Raw genomic sequence first — 15,110 nt, 5'->3', positions numbered from 1 at the left:
TTTGCCATGATAACAATAAATCAAAGTTCGTATCATGATAAGAAATGTATCCTGATAACTGATAAACGATACGATAAAACGCCCACACCTAGTTAAAATCAATTCTCACATCAAAATGATTCACTATTTTGTGTTGGCCTAGAATTGAAGATTAAGTTGGTAATGTGTTTGCATATTTCAGTTAAGCTGATTTTATAAACTATTAAACGTCACGATGGCAGAGAATCTTCCTAAATCACATGATCGGCATGGCTGATTTTATGGAATGAGAAACACTGAAAAGCTTCCGCAGATACGACAGATTGTCTGACATACATACACCGTCATTCGCAGCAGGCTTTCTAAGTTCCCGAACTTCCTCTTGATGGAAGCACATTCTTCTAAAGTTGAGATGCACTCTGCCGGTGTGCAGGAAGTCTGTTCTGATAACAGCATTTTGTAAACAACGGGGTGGGCTTGATTTGGGCCCTGGCTTGTCCCCAGCTGCTGAAACGTTGCCAGTTTCGCTTGAAGGGTGTGGGCTTTCCTCCAGCACTCCAAAGGAAACAAAGGGAGCCTCTCTGGCCAAAAGACTGGCATGCCTGAGCCAAGAGCCCAAACCAAATGCTTCCCAAGGTTTTACACATATTAAATCACAGTAGGAGAAGCTTTAGAAATGGATTACAAATCAGGTTTATTTGTTTATTTGTCCTGCTAAAGGGCTGCAGGAGGCCCTTTAGCAGCTTGAGCTCTGGTGTATGAAAAAAATAACTTTATGTACTTTTTAAAAATTATCTTTCATTGCGATACAAAGTATGTCTGTAAATATTTGACAGTGCTGTCAAGTTTTGAGTTTTTGAGGGGGGGGGGGGAAACGCATACTGTTGCCTACCAACCGATGTGTATTTTTAAAGGTTTTGTGTATAATAATAAGTTATTTGCAGTCGTGTAAATAATGTTATTAAATGTAAAAGAAATGGATTATGCAAAATTTTGTTCACGTATTCAAAATGTAAAAGAAAAGAAAACATTAAACAGCTTCACTGTGCACACACACACACACACACACACAAGTTCTTCAGTGTGCCAAGGATTCAAATATTTTCTAATTTTGTGAAATGTAAAAGTAGGAATTTATTTTCCAGATCATTGCGTAAAACATGCAGTGTGTAAAAAAAAAAAAAAAAAACACACACACACACGCACACAAATACTTTTGGTCAGCTATGACCCAACAAAATAAAATTATAAACTTGTAAATGAGCACAACATGATCCCTTTCAAAATAGTGGGACTAAATGCGAGACCGCTTTAATGATTACAGGGACTAGTTTAATTGCTTCTCTCCTGTGGAGTTTTAAATCATTAGGAATGCCACAAGGCAACCAACTCCCTGCCCGGTCTGCATCACGTGTGGCCGCTTTCACATAAATTTACTTTTTGACACTTTCTTCTTTTGTTTTTTTTCTTTTGGCAACGTCCAAATTGTCACCTAACCTTAGGATAGGAACAAAGGTGGTGAAGATTGCAAGAGTCATTTGAAAACTCATAACCCAAAAGAAATATGTTTTTTTAAATGTTTTTATGAGATACCAAAACTTGCAACCCCACACGTCAGCTTTGAAGTTTCTCTTGGGAAACTGCACAATTCATGCACAGCCACTCACATTTGACTATTTTTCACAGCATAGCAGCGCGCCTCACGCTGTATGTTCAGTGCGTAGACGGAGCTGAAGAGGTACAAATTTATGCAGAGTAAATCTAATTAATGTATGTGTAATCCCATTTCTGTTTCTGACACAAGATGGGGAAAAAAAAAGAGAAAGAGTTAATATTCACAGTTGCAGAACTGCACTGGAAGCTGCTTAATACTCTGCTTCAGCCAGTGTCGCTCCAGTTCTGTTTGGTGCTATATGAGAGAGAGGAAGAAAAAAAATAAAAGACAGAGTCTGGTTATCATCAATATGCATCACACACAATTCACGTTTCATCAGCGCAGCAGACCACAGAGATTTGAGGAGATGCTAATGTGTCCGGCAGCGTTCCTGTTTGGAAGCAGTGTTGATTATATTCCTGCTCTCGGTCCGGTGGGACCTTACCTGCCACAAAATGACTACAGCATTATTTCCATATATTACCTGAGGAAAGCACACAGGCAGAAGTTACTGACTGCCTGTGAGAGCTGCGATCATGAGCTTCCTCTGAAGCACAGGGGAGGGGAGCGAAAAAATTATGTACGACGTCTTTAGCTTTGTGGAGGTTTCTTTGGAAAAAAACAAAAAAAAACAACACAGTGTTCAGGTGATCGCTGACTGATGAGATTCATTTTCAGTGCCTTGCAAAAGTATCCATACCGCCTGAAGTTGGTCACATTTCCACCACGTTTGAGTATTTTATGACACATAAACACAAAGCAGCGCATGACTGCGCAGCACTGCTGAAAGGAAAACAATTTGTCATTTTTTAAAATATATGTATTTTTACAAATAAAACTGAAAAGTGTGGCAAGCAGCTGCATTCAAACCTATGCAAAAATAATTTGGGTAGGCTTATAATTGCAGTGACTACAGCTGCAACCCTTTGTCCTGTTGACCAGTCGCTAATGCGTAGCATACTCTTCTGCTTTATTAGATAAAAGACGGAGCGCCACGTATCATTCACCTTCCACTTCACAATTCAAGGACGTAAATAGTTGGACGTTTGTAGTTGCAACGTCACAAAATGTGAAAAAGTTCAATGGAATTCAATGCTTGTGGGCGGCACTTTTGTTCTAATCTTTCAGAAATGACATAAGCAATAATTATCCTGAACGTTATCTGTTATACAGAACCTTAGAAAAGCTTCTGTATCAGCAGTTCAAGCTGAAGCTATTTTTTTCTGTGTAGAGAAACAAAAGTACATATTTTCTTCCATTAAATATAAAAAACACTCTGTAACTCAGAGTAATGGCCTGAATGACAAATAAGGGTGGAGAATATTTTAGCCTGCGGGCAAATTTTTTAAATAAGGACTTATCCGGGAGCAGGGATGTAAACAAAGCAAGATGCCATCATGTAGCTGGAATACAAAAGACGCTGATGCTGAAGTGGTTGGAGGGAGCTGCCTGTGAAAAGCAAACATTTACATAAAAACTGGCAACGGAGCTTTAATTTAAAGTGGACCAACAGCCTCTCTTATGCTACTATAGTTTGCTATTTTACTTGTAGACAGTTCAGGCAGCTTCGAGTCACATTCAGGCACCACATTTCAACAAGTTTTCCCTTAACATCATCTGGTATAGATATTATCATGATTCACAACTACAATGTAGCCATCCATACACCTTCTGAGAGTCTGGAACTGTTTCACAACCACCGACAAGAACGCATTTCGACACAGAGTTTTGCATAATTGTGAATCGGAAGGGAATTCATAAATTGTTTGAAACTATTTTTTTACAAATTAAATGTTGCATGCATTTGTATGTGCTGCCACACGCTTCTCTGATGATAAAAACTCTCCACGACTTCATTAACTAACTAGGTGACTTGCACTGGACTGTATTGCAGGCAAAGAAGAATAAAAAAGGGGGCTGCTGAATATAAATGTACACCACACTTTTCAGATATTTGTTCCAATATTTTGGAAAACATTTTTTTCTTTCTCAAATACTTTTTTAAGGCACCGACACACGATGACAAAATGCGTACAAAGTTCAAATAAAGCATACACTTACCTGTTTTGATCACAACTTTCGTCACAATTACCATATATGTCTCCTTCTGCACAATGAGATCACATCTGTGAACTTGACATATATGAAAACTAACACTTTAGCGGTCCAAGACAGCTGCTTGGTTTGCGTATATCTTGGGCTGGCTTTTCTTTCAAACGTCACCTTTCTGGGGGGGAAAAAACAACAACAACAACAACAACAACAAAAAAACATGCAAGGAAAAAACGTTAATCTTCAAATATAAATTTATTCCATAAGCCTTCATACAAACATGATTTTCGTTTTAGTTTTGTCAAGAAAAATAAACTGTTAAAAGTGGCGAATCATTAAAGGTGCACAATTATGGCTATGAACAGGAAGGTCCACAGGTAAAGCTGTGAGATGACTGGCTATAAAGCAACACATGGGAATCCTTAACACTGAGAGAAAACAGTGATAAAAGCTACAGGTCGTCTCTCACTCTGCATCAGTATCCGGCACCTGAGTTTTACGACGGGCAACACACACTTGGAGAACTCGGTCTCGGGTCACAAAGGAGGGGTTCCTCACGAGTGTTGCAAAGATTCAAGGGTCGTTTAAATCTTACATTTTCCTCCTAACAGATAAGGCTGCAAGTTGATCTCATGCAAATTCATCACAGTAACTCAGTGGAAATTGCGGTTGAGGTAATTTAAAGAGAGGAGGGAGGAACTTAGGCTATTTTTGGGTGAGTGGGGGAGGGGGTGTTGTGTTATTTTAACTTGCCAGTGCAAATTAGGGTATTGAATATTCTTCTCAAGCCTTGAGAGCTTCCTTGCTAAAGCACTTGAGAATGGAGCAAGTGCTGCTCCAGATATCAAAGTTTGTGAAGATAAACTTTCCACCTCCTCCCTCCTTTCTTCTGCACATCCTGTGGCAGAGTGAAACAGCCTCTCTACACTGGCGCATAAAGAGGTAACAGAGCTCTCCCTCGACGCCAGCACACGTCCTCCCGGCCAACATCTCCTTCGTTACGTCCAGGACAAACCCATCAGTTTAGGAAGCGCTCCTCTTTGAGGTCGTGCGTGGCATTCAGATGGTTGGCCAGCTCCTGCATCACGGCGTCTTTGCCGATCTGGTCGTTCCTGCGCTTCTCCATGATCACGTCCTCCAGGCACTGAAACTCCAACACGTGGCTCTTCTTCTCGGAGAAGAGCAGTTTTAACTTGTACGGCTGCTTCCCGATCCGTATCTCCCCCCCGATTTTGAACTCCCGCCTCCCGAAGCGGCACCAGGCCGCGAAACACTCGGAGTTCCTCCAGCACAAGTCCCTGTCTCTGGTTCCGACGTGATCCATGGCGTTGCGCACGATCACCTCCGGCGGGAGCGCACGGTGCCGGTACAGGCCGTTCACTATCCTGCCCTTCTTCCCCTGGCTCACGTCGGTCAGAAAGTTGTTCTTGACCTCGGCGCGGTGCAAGTGAACCACCTGGAAGTCGCCGACGTAAACGGCCCAGTGCGGGTACTGGCCGGTGGCCACGAACTCCAGCAGGTCGCCCGGTCTGCAATTGGCCAGGAGGCTCTCCGGGGAGACGGACGCGGCTCCGGAGCTCCGCTCGTAGACGCACTCGTCTCGGTAGTAGACGACGCACTCCAGCTCGTCGTCCGGGTCGAAGGGCTTCTCTTCGTGGCTCACCTGCCGGCTGTCCGGCGGGAAGTGGTCCAGGTTGTCGTCCTGGTCCTGGTCATCGTCGTCGTTGGAGAAAATGTAGGAGACGCCGATCCGCGTTCCGTCGCCGTCCGGATCGAAGCCGTTCGGGTCCGACGTCGGTACCTCCGCGTAATTGATGTGCGTTAGTTTCTCCACCTGGTTCCCCATAAAGACGAGATTAAACGGCGCGCGCGCAAACACACACACACAGGCACGCAGACAGGATCCACCTGTTCTCTGCGCTCACACCTCAGCTGGAGACGGGAGGAGGAGGAGGGGGAGACGGCAGAGTCGGAATTAAATCCAAAACAGAGACGAGGGGCACCGGCGATCCATGTCCAGCTGTAAGGCTGTGCTCCCCCACAAACGATCACCAACTGTTGAGATCTGCGAGGAAACGGAAGAGAGGACATTAAAGGCAAAGTTTAACTCCAGTTCAGTGAACGTTCCCAACAGGTGTGACCTGAATCACCTGTTGGCTCACATTTCCTCCTTAAATCTCCGGCAGAAGGAGGTTACGGAACATTTTTGACTGCATTTCAAGCACATTAAAACGCTGCTAATGACCCACATTTCTGGTGTAACGCCAACCTGTTAGATTAACTCGTTTTCTGTCACTTGCGGCAAACTCACCTGTAGTTCAGCAGCTCCGAGTCTCTGCCGCGCTTACATGGGGAACCATAAACGTCAGCTTCTGTCCTTCCTGTGCGGCGGCTTGTTGCGCCGTGTGGTTCAGGCTGCTGCACAGACACAGGCTGCCTGTTGTATGAAGCCCAGTGTTTGTTGCAATGGAACTCGCCCAGGATCCACCGACTGCTGGGAGGAGGTGTCATTTAAAGCGACAGTAAACCAGAAAACGCTTCAACTCTTGGAAGGAAAAAAAAAATAGTAATCTGGCTTTTAAGAACGTTCTCTCTGGCAGTTTCCAGTTCCTTTTACTTATCATTTTTCTATTAGTTTCATTCATCGTACGTAACTGCATCATTCAGGTAGCACCGTAGCTCATTAGATCACATGTTCATTTGAGGAAATGTTTGTTAAACAGAGAAAAAGAAGCGAAAATGATTGGTCAATCCTTCCAATTTGGAGTTTAACCTAAAACATCGCAGGTAAACATAATGGAAGCAAAAACTGAAAACAAGTGAAACTCAGAGGAAGGTGCCTCCAAATTATGAAAAGCACTTTATTTTATTTCATTTTTTTTTTTACATTGGGTAACAAGCAAAAGGTTAATACACACAGGGTGGAAAAAGAGTTCAGCAGCTAAAAAAATAAATGAATAAAAAACAAACGTTATCATCTCCATACAGGTCATCTCACTATACTAATTAATTTAAAAGTGAAACCTAAAAGTTAAGCACAGACACATTGCTACATATAAGTTCGTGGTGAACCTTGAAGCATTGAGACTTATGAATCTCCCCAAAATCCCTAAAGGGACTTCGCTTCACAATCTTCCCTGGGCTCCAGGATACCTGGATGCTCGTGTCGCACTTTTTCCTTCCACTCAACTTTCTCTTGACGTGCTCGCTCATCGACCTCATGGAACACTCAGCCTTTCTGCAAATGGACCTTTTGGGTCACACGCTCCTTACGGAGGCTGTCAACGACTGCCAGCTGCAGAGCGCCAGCTCAGCAGTCTTCCCCATAATGGTGAAGGCCATAACATGGTCATAACATAACATCTCTGTATTAAAGATCGTTTTTATTAGTGTCGTACTGCTGGATTTTTACTGGCTGCAAGCCAAAGCTATCAAAGCTAGCAGAACCGATCACTGGAATTATTGCGGTGTGTAATGGGTCTTTATAAGTTTTACTTTATGAATTGAATTTCTGAAATAAAGCAACTTTTCGATGGCTTTCTAATTTAATCCCATGTACGTGTAACGGCACACGGCCCGTAATGTTTCCAGCTTATTTCAGAAAAAAACAGCTAAGCCATATTCTGCTTAAAAACCGTCTGGCGGCCCATCAACGCGCGGGAGATTTCCATCCATCCATACACCACTTATCTTTGCAGGGTTGCTGCTGCCCGTCTCCGGTGATCAGTGAGTGAAAGGATCTGCACAAAACAACAGTTTGAACACAGTGTGATGCTGAGAAACCATGCATGCGCACCATTGTACTTAAAAACAATTTGGGGAAACCAGTTAACATAAAAGTCTTTGGACGGTGGGAGGAAACCAGAGCCAACCCGTCCATGCATAGGGAGAATTTGAAAGGCTCCACGCAGGCTTGTTTTGACAATTTTTCAGAGATAAAATATATTTAAAAAAAAACTGAACTCATGCATTTCTGGTATGAATCAGTAAACCTTTAGATACAAGGTCGTTGTAATTGTTTCTTTCTGTGCCCTCTCTTCACATCAGTTCCAGTAAAGTCCATGTAGCACTTCAAGTATCAGTCTAGTGTAAAACCGGTTTTATCCACTTTAGACGGGAAGCCCAGGAGAGTGCTACACATTTATCGGCACTCTTGATGAAGATGTATAAAGAGCATGAAAATAAATTCACCTTGCGTTTACTTTTTGTCTTTTCGTCACTAACAACTGGCTGGCATCAAATTATGCCCTGGCGGAAAAGAAAGTCATGGTTTATATATTTTAAAAGTTCCTAGAAACATTTATCAATTTTCTTTTAAAAAGTAGACATAAAACTACATTTATTACAAAAGAGTTGTTAAACCTACCAATAATTGTGACTTTTGCCCCCCCGAATGAAGAAATGTTCTTGAATTAAATGTTGGGTTTGTATAAATCGAACAACTGCAATAAACTGACTTTATCTCAGGTCAGTTTATTGCATCTGATCTTTACCAGGAATGTCATACCTGTGCATTGTTACTCTTCATGTCAAAATGCACAAGAATCCACGTTACATTTTTAATGTCGGGCTGAAACTCTTTTGAACTGACCCAGAGCGTACGCCAGGATCACATCAGAACTTTGTGTTTGTTCAAGTCTTATCTGAGCCTCAGTCTCTTCCCAGTCCGTCCAACTCAATCCCTGCTCCTGCCAATCCTCTTGTGCCAAGACTTAGTGGAAATATGTTCACTTTGAGAGAGCCAAAGGTTCACTCTCCGTGGACCAAGCCAAATACCCGGACTTACAGTTGCAGCAATAGCTGGGCTTTTTTTTTTTTTGAGGAGATGAGTGTAAAATCCAGGTAAAACACGGCCTTTCTGAGCTGCCTGTGCCATGTACCTTTTGTTTTTTTTATGAAGTATTATCCTTCTAAATAGCTTACAAAGGAGCTACAGGTTTCAGCAAGTCAAATTTAAGACTTTTTAAGACGTTTGAATTAAATTTAAGACTGAAGAGACACAAATACAAGGAATGGTTGGGAGATCCTGCTGTATTAGTCAAAGTGGAGTAATTGTGAAGTTTCTGGGATCTGTTTGTGGCTCTTGTTAGCAGCTTTGTAATTTTCAAGTTGCATAAGGCTTTCTTTAACCTTAATCCCCATAATGCCTACCTTAAAAGTTTGTTTTTTGTTGTGTTTTGCACATAATGCACCTCGCCTCTTATCGGTGAGCCAGTGCCGAAAATGTCATTGAACCAACTGTCAATAAATTTGCACTTACCCATTTAGTTGCAAAGGCTAGATAGCTCACCAGGGTTTATTAGCAGCTAGTTAGCAGTAGCCTCAACCACTTATAGTCACAGAACGCAAAGATGTCTGCGGGCGACTCAATCGTTTGCCTGATAGAAAAAGCCTGCAAATAATAATAAAAGATTAAAATAGTCCTGCCACGACAATTTATCGGACCTGTGGTTAACGTATTTAAGGGCAGCTTACATTATTTTAAATGAATTTAAGACATTTTAAGGCCTCCATTTTAGATGCCTGAATTAAAAACTTGGTACAAACAGAGCGCTGTTAATGAACGGTGAATGTCACGCCGATATGAGTTCCCCATTTTCCACAGTAAATGATTTCTAAATTACCTCTAAACGAGAATGAAATGAAAAAGTCAACATCAGCCACAGCTTTCATTGCTGGGTGATTTCTCCTCTGGCAAAGTGCTCTTACTGCCGTGTGATTCGCGCCTTGTATGGACAGAGCTATTAGAGATCTTTAAGAATGCCTGATGCAAGGGTATTAAGCAGATTAGCTTCACCTAGTTTCATCTCAACGCAGCCTTTGTTTGTTTCTCTGTGGAACAATGGTCCTTCTCAGCATGTAAGGAGAAATGTAATCACCTAAGAGCATTTCCCACAGAGGTGGCGGAACCGTTTGTTTATGGCTTCCTCACATTCCTGATTCAGGATTTCCTGTTGTTCCTGCTGAAAGAATAAAGTGATTTCCTTTAAAAGGCTGTATTTTTGTTATTTAGCTGTGATTTTCTTAAAAAGACAGAAGAGCTCATGATAACGTCCAAACCTGAGGCTGAGTTCAGAATCCATGCTGGAGTTTGTTTTCTACCCTGATGTTGGAGAAACAGCGCCCTCTGATGGTTAAGTTAACATACTGCGTCAGGTGAAAAAAAATAAGTCATTTTAGCTAATATCGTTTATTTAGAAAATATATGAAGCTTTCATTTACAAGCAATGAAATGTCAGAACATCAACCATCCGCTAGAAGAAAAAAAAAAGCCCGAAAATATTACCAACAATTCCTGCTCTAAAGCACCAGGTTACAGAAACACAAAGCAGAGCATCATGTCTTGTTGCTTTGACGCTTTTGGTTCTGGATTTTCCTCCTCAGCATCTGGTCAGGAATGAGGTCGGACTCTTTGACGTCTCCGTTTCCACAGCCAACCACAGGACACCTGGAGGACACACACCACATGTTGAGGCGTTCAAACGGAAAGCAACTTTAAACGCACAAGAAGCTCTCTGTATATCGACTGGAGAATTGTTTTCCAACACGTTCTGTCGGATAACCGAGTGCAAACCTACCTCGTATGCGGGTGCATCTTTGTAAAATAGAAGAGCATTAAACAGTTTGGATATTTCAGTAACTTTATTCAAGAAATGAAAGTCATAAATTACATAGACTCGTGTCACAAGGAAACTTATTTTGAACATTCATTTTGGTTCATCTCTGCTAATAAAACTGGGAGTGTGTTTCATCTAAGAATACTAACAGAAAATTGAGTGGAAGGAAAAAGTGTGATAGAAAAATGTGCGCAAGCAGAAGAGTGATAATTGCAGCCTGGAGGGGATTGTGAAGCAAAGCTCATTGAAGAGTTTCGGGAAAGAAAGGAAGAACATAAAGAAAGTTGGACTTTCTCAGCAGAGTAACAGGCTGCTCTCCTCCATGTCTCTCTGCACTCATGCAGGAAATCATGCAAAAAGAGGCCCAACCAGGTTCAGTATGCCAACATTTCTGTATTAAAAATTATTTTATTGTTCATTTACGACATTCAAACTTTGCAATAATCTAGGTTTCGAGCTTATAATAACTACTTTCATCAATCTTTCATCACTTTCTGATTGAGTCACTCTGAGATTTGCTCTTTTCAATATCACTCTTATTTACTGAGATGATCCTGCAGCAGCACGACTTATTTAGTGTTTAGTGAGAATTTCATTAAAGGCCACATCAAAAACTTAAGAATGGAGAATGGAAGATTTTCTTTGGGATTTTATCAGAGCTCCACATTTAGCTCGACTCCAACATCAAAGCGCTACAATGAGGAATCCGTGTTTTTTCTTTGTTTTTTTTAAGCAATTAAAGGCAGCCTGCTGCTGGTCCCATGCCAACCTGCCGAGTTGTTTACCGGCGCTGAACCTGACTCGACTCTCTAAGCGTCCTCGCAGGGAGAGTGTCTTACCGGCACATCTTCTTCTGGCTCTGCTTCGTTTTGATCAGACTCAGTATGGCTTCCTCATCGTAGTGGTGGTTGCACTTCTTATTCTTCATTGGGTTCACCATCTCCACCTTGAATGCAGATAAAACACAGCAGGCAGGTTGCTTTGAGTAACAAAACTTATTAGAACGAAGGAAGAAAGAAAGAAAGAAAGAAAGAAAGAAAGAAAGAAAGAAAGAAAGAAAGAAAGAAAGAAAGAAAGAAAGAAAGAAAGAAAGAAAGAAAGAAAGAAAGAAAGAAAGAAAGAAAGAAAGAAAGAAAGAAAGAAAGAAAGAAAGAAAGAAAACAACAACATTCAGTTGCTGAAACTGGAAAGTGTGAGTGATTTCTAATGGGAAGTCCAGAAAGAAAGTGTTAAAGCTTCCAGGAATGATTTACCTGTGTGAGTGGGCAGGTGAAGTTGACCTGGCTCTGGGTGACGGCGATGTCCTCGTCGAGTTCCTCTATGCCCTCTGCGGAATCCTGGTCGGCTAAAGAAAGCACAACATGCACGCAGCTTGTGTCCAATCACAGCGAGTCGGTGATGATGAACTGGAACATCAACAGGACGACTGGAGGATACCCAGTATGCAAAAGAGGCGTGCTTGGGCAGGATTAGCCTTACAGATTATGCCAGGAGGAAGCACTTCAGCGGTGATGGATTCAACGCTTTGCTCCAAAATAAATCCCCTTGCACAAAGTCTGTAAGTTTCCCATGAAACATTTATCACAAACACGGGATTGCAGTTACATTTTCTATTGGGGCTGAAACGATTGATCAAATGAATCGTGATTAATCGGTTATTGAAATAATCATCAACTAGTTTAGTAATCGATTAATCACTGACTGGATTATACACACTCATAAAAACCTATTTGCTGAAAGACATACTAACTCAGAAAGATAATTAAACCAAAACTGTACAATTTTTTTTCTTTTTTGCATTTAAGATAAAAAAAAAAAAACACTTTGTAAATACCGTATGTTCCATCCTCTAATGTGATAGTGTTACTTTCATGTGGGTCAAATAGAAAAAGAATAATGGATTACTAAAAGAATTGTTAGTTTCAGTCCCATTTTCCATATGGTAAAAAACAAATAAAAGCTAAAAATCCCTCTATATACCTGAGTCATATTACCCTCATGTATGTACTATCTTTTGTTAAAGTTGCAGCTGCAAGTCATTGGGTGTCTTTCTCGCACTTTTGCACACCTACAAAGTGACAGGTCTGTCCAACCTTCTTTGCAGAATAGCTGAAGCTCAGTCAGATTGGATGGAGAGAATCTGGGAGCAGCAAACACCACTGAATGTATGTTTTGGATCGTTCTGCTGTTCAGCTCCACCCAAGTTTCCTCTAACTCCGACTACCTTCGCTGTCCCTCCTGTAGAGAGGCACACCCACAGAATGCTGCTGCCACTCTCATGTTTTCCCTTGGGGATGATGTGTTTAAGGGGATGTACAATTAGTTTTTCAGCACAAACAGCACTTTGCATGTAGGCCAAAAAAGAAAAAAACCCTCAGTTTAAAAAAGCGATGTCTTGGTAGGTGCCATACTCTTAACCAGGGGTGGGCACTCCTGGTCCTCGAGGGCCGGTGTCCTGCAACTCTTAGATGTCTCCCTGGTCCAACACACCTGAATCCAACAGCTGAATCTCCTCCTAAGTGCAGTCAAGTTCTCCAGAGTCCTGTTAACGACCTCATTATTTGACTCAGGTGTGTTGAAGAAGAGATGCATCTAAAAGTTGCAGGACACAGGCCCTCGAGGACCAGGAGTGCCCACCCCTGCTCTTAACCAACATAAAATCCCAACTAAAACACGCAGAATTTTGTGCTTTTAATACGAGACAGTGGCAGAAAGGTTCAAGGGGTGTAAATACTTTGTATATACATCAATACCTGACCAATAGAATCACAAAGTCTAACCTTCTTGCAGAGAGTTCTTGATGCTCTCCTTGAATGCAGCCACTTTCTGGTGATTGTTCAGGTCAGCGTTGGAGAGTTGAGCGATTCTCTCTGCAAACTGCTCCTTCACTTTGGCAGACAGGCTGAACATGGCCTCTGGATGCTGGGGAGTGACCTACAGATAGAAACACATGTCAGTCAGCTTATTAAACTGGAAAAGAAGCTTCATGTAATTGATCTAAAGCTTCAACATAATTTATTACATGTGAAAATATCAAGGAAAAGAAATGCCAAAAAAAGAAGCTCCAATGATGTATTCAGGAATCAAACATTTACTTTGTACTTTTCGTTAATTAAAGTCTTCTTCTCCATAATCCCTCTTATGTTTGATCTTGGTGAATTAAAAGAAGTGCTGAAGTGCTTTCCACTTGGATGATTCTGATTGTGACACATTGTGATTCACCTCAGCTGTGGCTTGCTGTACAATATCAACAAAGTAGTTTATCTCGCTGTCCAGCTTCGCACACTCCAGAATCATGGCCTCCATCTCTTTGATGCCAGGGTTCATGTCTTCATCTTGAGCAAAACACACACAGAGACACACAGGGAATTATTAAACTGCTTTATTTAAGTAAGAAAATGTTATCTGATAATAATTGTACACAGAGATCAAGCGTCTTAAATCCCTGATAAGACACAAATGAATTAGTAGCTTGTTTTCAATTTGGCAGTCAGAAAACACATTTAGTTAAAGTTTCTATTTCAATATTTGTAACATTTTTAATCTGATTTAAATTCCAGATCATTTTGATAGCCAAATACAAAAGTTTAAAGTGATCTTATTGAATGTTAGTATTATTAACAGCTCCAAAGCTGTGCACAAAGCTAATTTTCTCCGCCGGTTTACACTCAGTCATGATAAGAGATAAAATTATACAAACGTATACATGATGATGAGTTATGCATCTCAAAACTCTTTGATGGGCTCCCAATTTTATTATCACATTTTGTCAATGAGACAAGAAGTCAGTAAGACTGAGCTTATTTTATTGTCACAACTGTTGACTTCACTAAGTCAAAATATCAAAGTTATTATTTCGACTAAGTTTTTGTTGTCCCATAATCACCAAGATAATAAAAATGCTGCTAGTCGAAATATTAAGGTATTCATATAATGCTTGTGGAAAAAATAATGTAATAAAGAATCACAGAATATATACAGACCAAAAGTTTGGACACACCTTCTCATTGAATTCAATGAGAAGGTGTGTCCAAACTTTTGGTCTGTACTGTATATACTGCTTGGTTAAACTTTCCTCAAAAAATATTGATTATAGTCTGCAAACATATAGGTTTGACATCAAAAGGTGAATGTTACATCTGGATCCTCCTAATACACAATCATAAGTTTTGGGGAGAAGATCAGAGGATTTTCATTTTTGTAATAGTAATAGTATATGAACATGTATCAGTTTCATTATTATAGTTGAAAAACGTCTTTTTAAAAAAAAAAAAAAATAATAATAAAACATTCCATCCCTTGCAATAAATATGTTGATTAAAAGCAGCACAAGAACAAAAACACGCCGGAGAAAACTGTTACTGTACCAAAAAAAAAATTATCACAAAGAGTCTGTGATATTTACCCTGAGTTTCCGCTAGGTCCATAGCAATATCTGTCACGATGTCCATCCCTGTCCCGAGGTCTGTCTGACATGACTTCAAGCTGGACAGTATTCCGTCCACAGCCTTCAGAGACATCCTCAACTGCAACGTTTGTCTTTGGTGACAACAGAGGCGACTTCCGGTTAGCCTAGCCTGCTAACGTCCGCGGCAACCTGCTACGGCTAACACAGCTAGCCGCAAAGTTATTTCATTCAGTTTAGAAACAGCGTCTTTCCGTGTTTAATTTTTTAAACGTTTTCAGAAAACACACATTTAAGCCAAATGACGATAACACGGATGAAGAACCCCTTCTTAAGCGGCTAACGTTTCATTTCCGGGTAAATTATTTTCAAAATAAGAGAATCACATAAAAATCAGATGTAA

General features: G+C 41.0%; 2 protein-coding genes and 1 long non-coding RNA gene across 3 annotated transcripts; all 3 read right to left on the bottom strand.

Annotated features, from left to right (window-relative positions):
- Positions 1–3,921: 3,921 nt before the first annotated feature.
- On the bottom strand, positions 3,922–5,735 carry fam84b (family with sequence similarity 84 member B). Its single transcript, XM_023330282.1, has one exon. The coding sequence runs from the start codon at positions 5,529–5,531 to the stop codon at positions 4,704–4,706; it is 828 nt and encodes a 275-aa protein (XP_023186050.1). The 5' UTR covers positions 5,532–5,735; the 3' UTR covers positions 3,922–4,703.
- An 829-nt stretch (positions 5,736–6,564) lies between these two features.
- LOC111608164 lies at positions 6,565–9,832 on the bottom strand. The gene is made up of 3 exons (XR_002752568.1): positions 9,746–9,832; positions 9,565–9,648; positions 6,565–9,077 (listed from the first exon to the last, which is right to left on the bottom strand). It is a non-coding gene; the product is annotated as an uncharacterized LOC111608164 (long non-coding RNA).
- A 27-nt stretch (positions 9,833–9,859) lies between these two features.
- On the bottom strand, positions 9,860–15,074 carry nsmce2 (NSE2/MMS21 homolog, SMC5-SMC6 complex SUMO ligase). The gene is made up of 6 exons (XM_005798992.3): positions 14,708–15,074; positions 13,525–13,637; positions 13,083–13,236; positions 11,556–11,647; positions 11,142–11,248; positions 9,860–10,133 (listed from the first exon to the last, which is right to left on the bottom strand). Exons 1-6 carry the CDS (start codon positions 14,820–14,822, stop codon positions 10,022–10,024), a joined length of 693 nt encoding a protein of 230 aa, XP_005799049.1. The 5' UTR covers positions 14,823–15,074; the 3' UTR covers positions 9,860–10,021.
- Between the last annotated feature and the right edge of the window lie 36 nt (positions 15,075–15,110).

The sequence above is a fragment of the Xiphophorus maculatus genome, chromosome 3 (genome assembly GCF_002775205.1).
Source record: "Xiphophorus maculatus strain JP 163 A chromosome 3, X_maculatus-5.0-male, whole genome shotgun sequence".
NCBI classification, from domain to species: domain Eukaryota; kingdom Metazoa; phylum Chordata; class Actinopteri; order Cyprinodontiformes; family Poeciliidae; genus Xiphophorus; species Xiphophorus maculatus.
The sequence above is the reverse complement of the archived record's forward strand: the minus strand, read 5'-3'. Positions and strand labels throughout refer to the sequence as shown.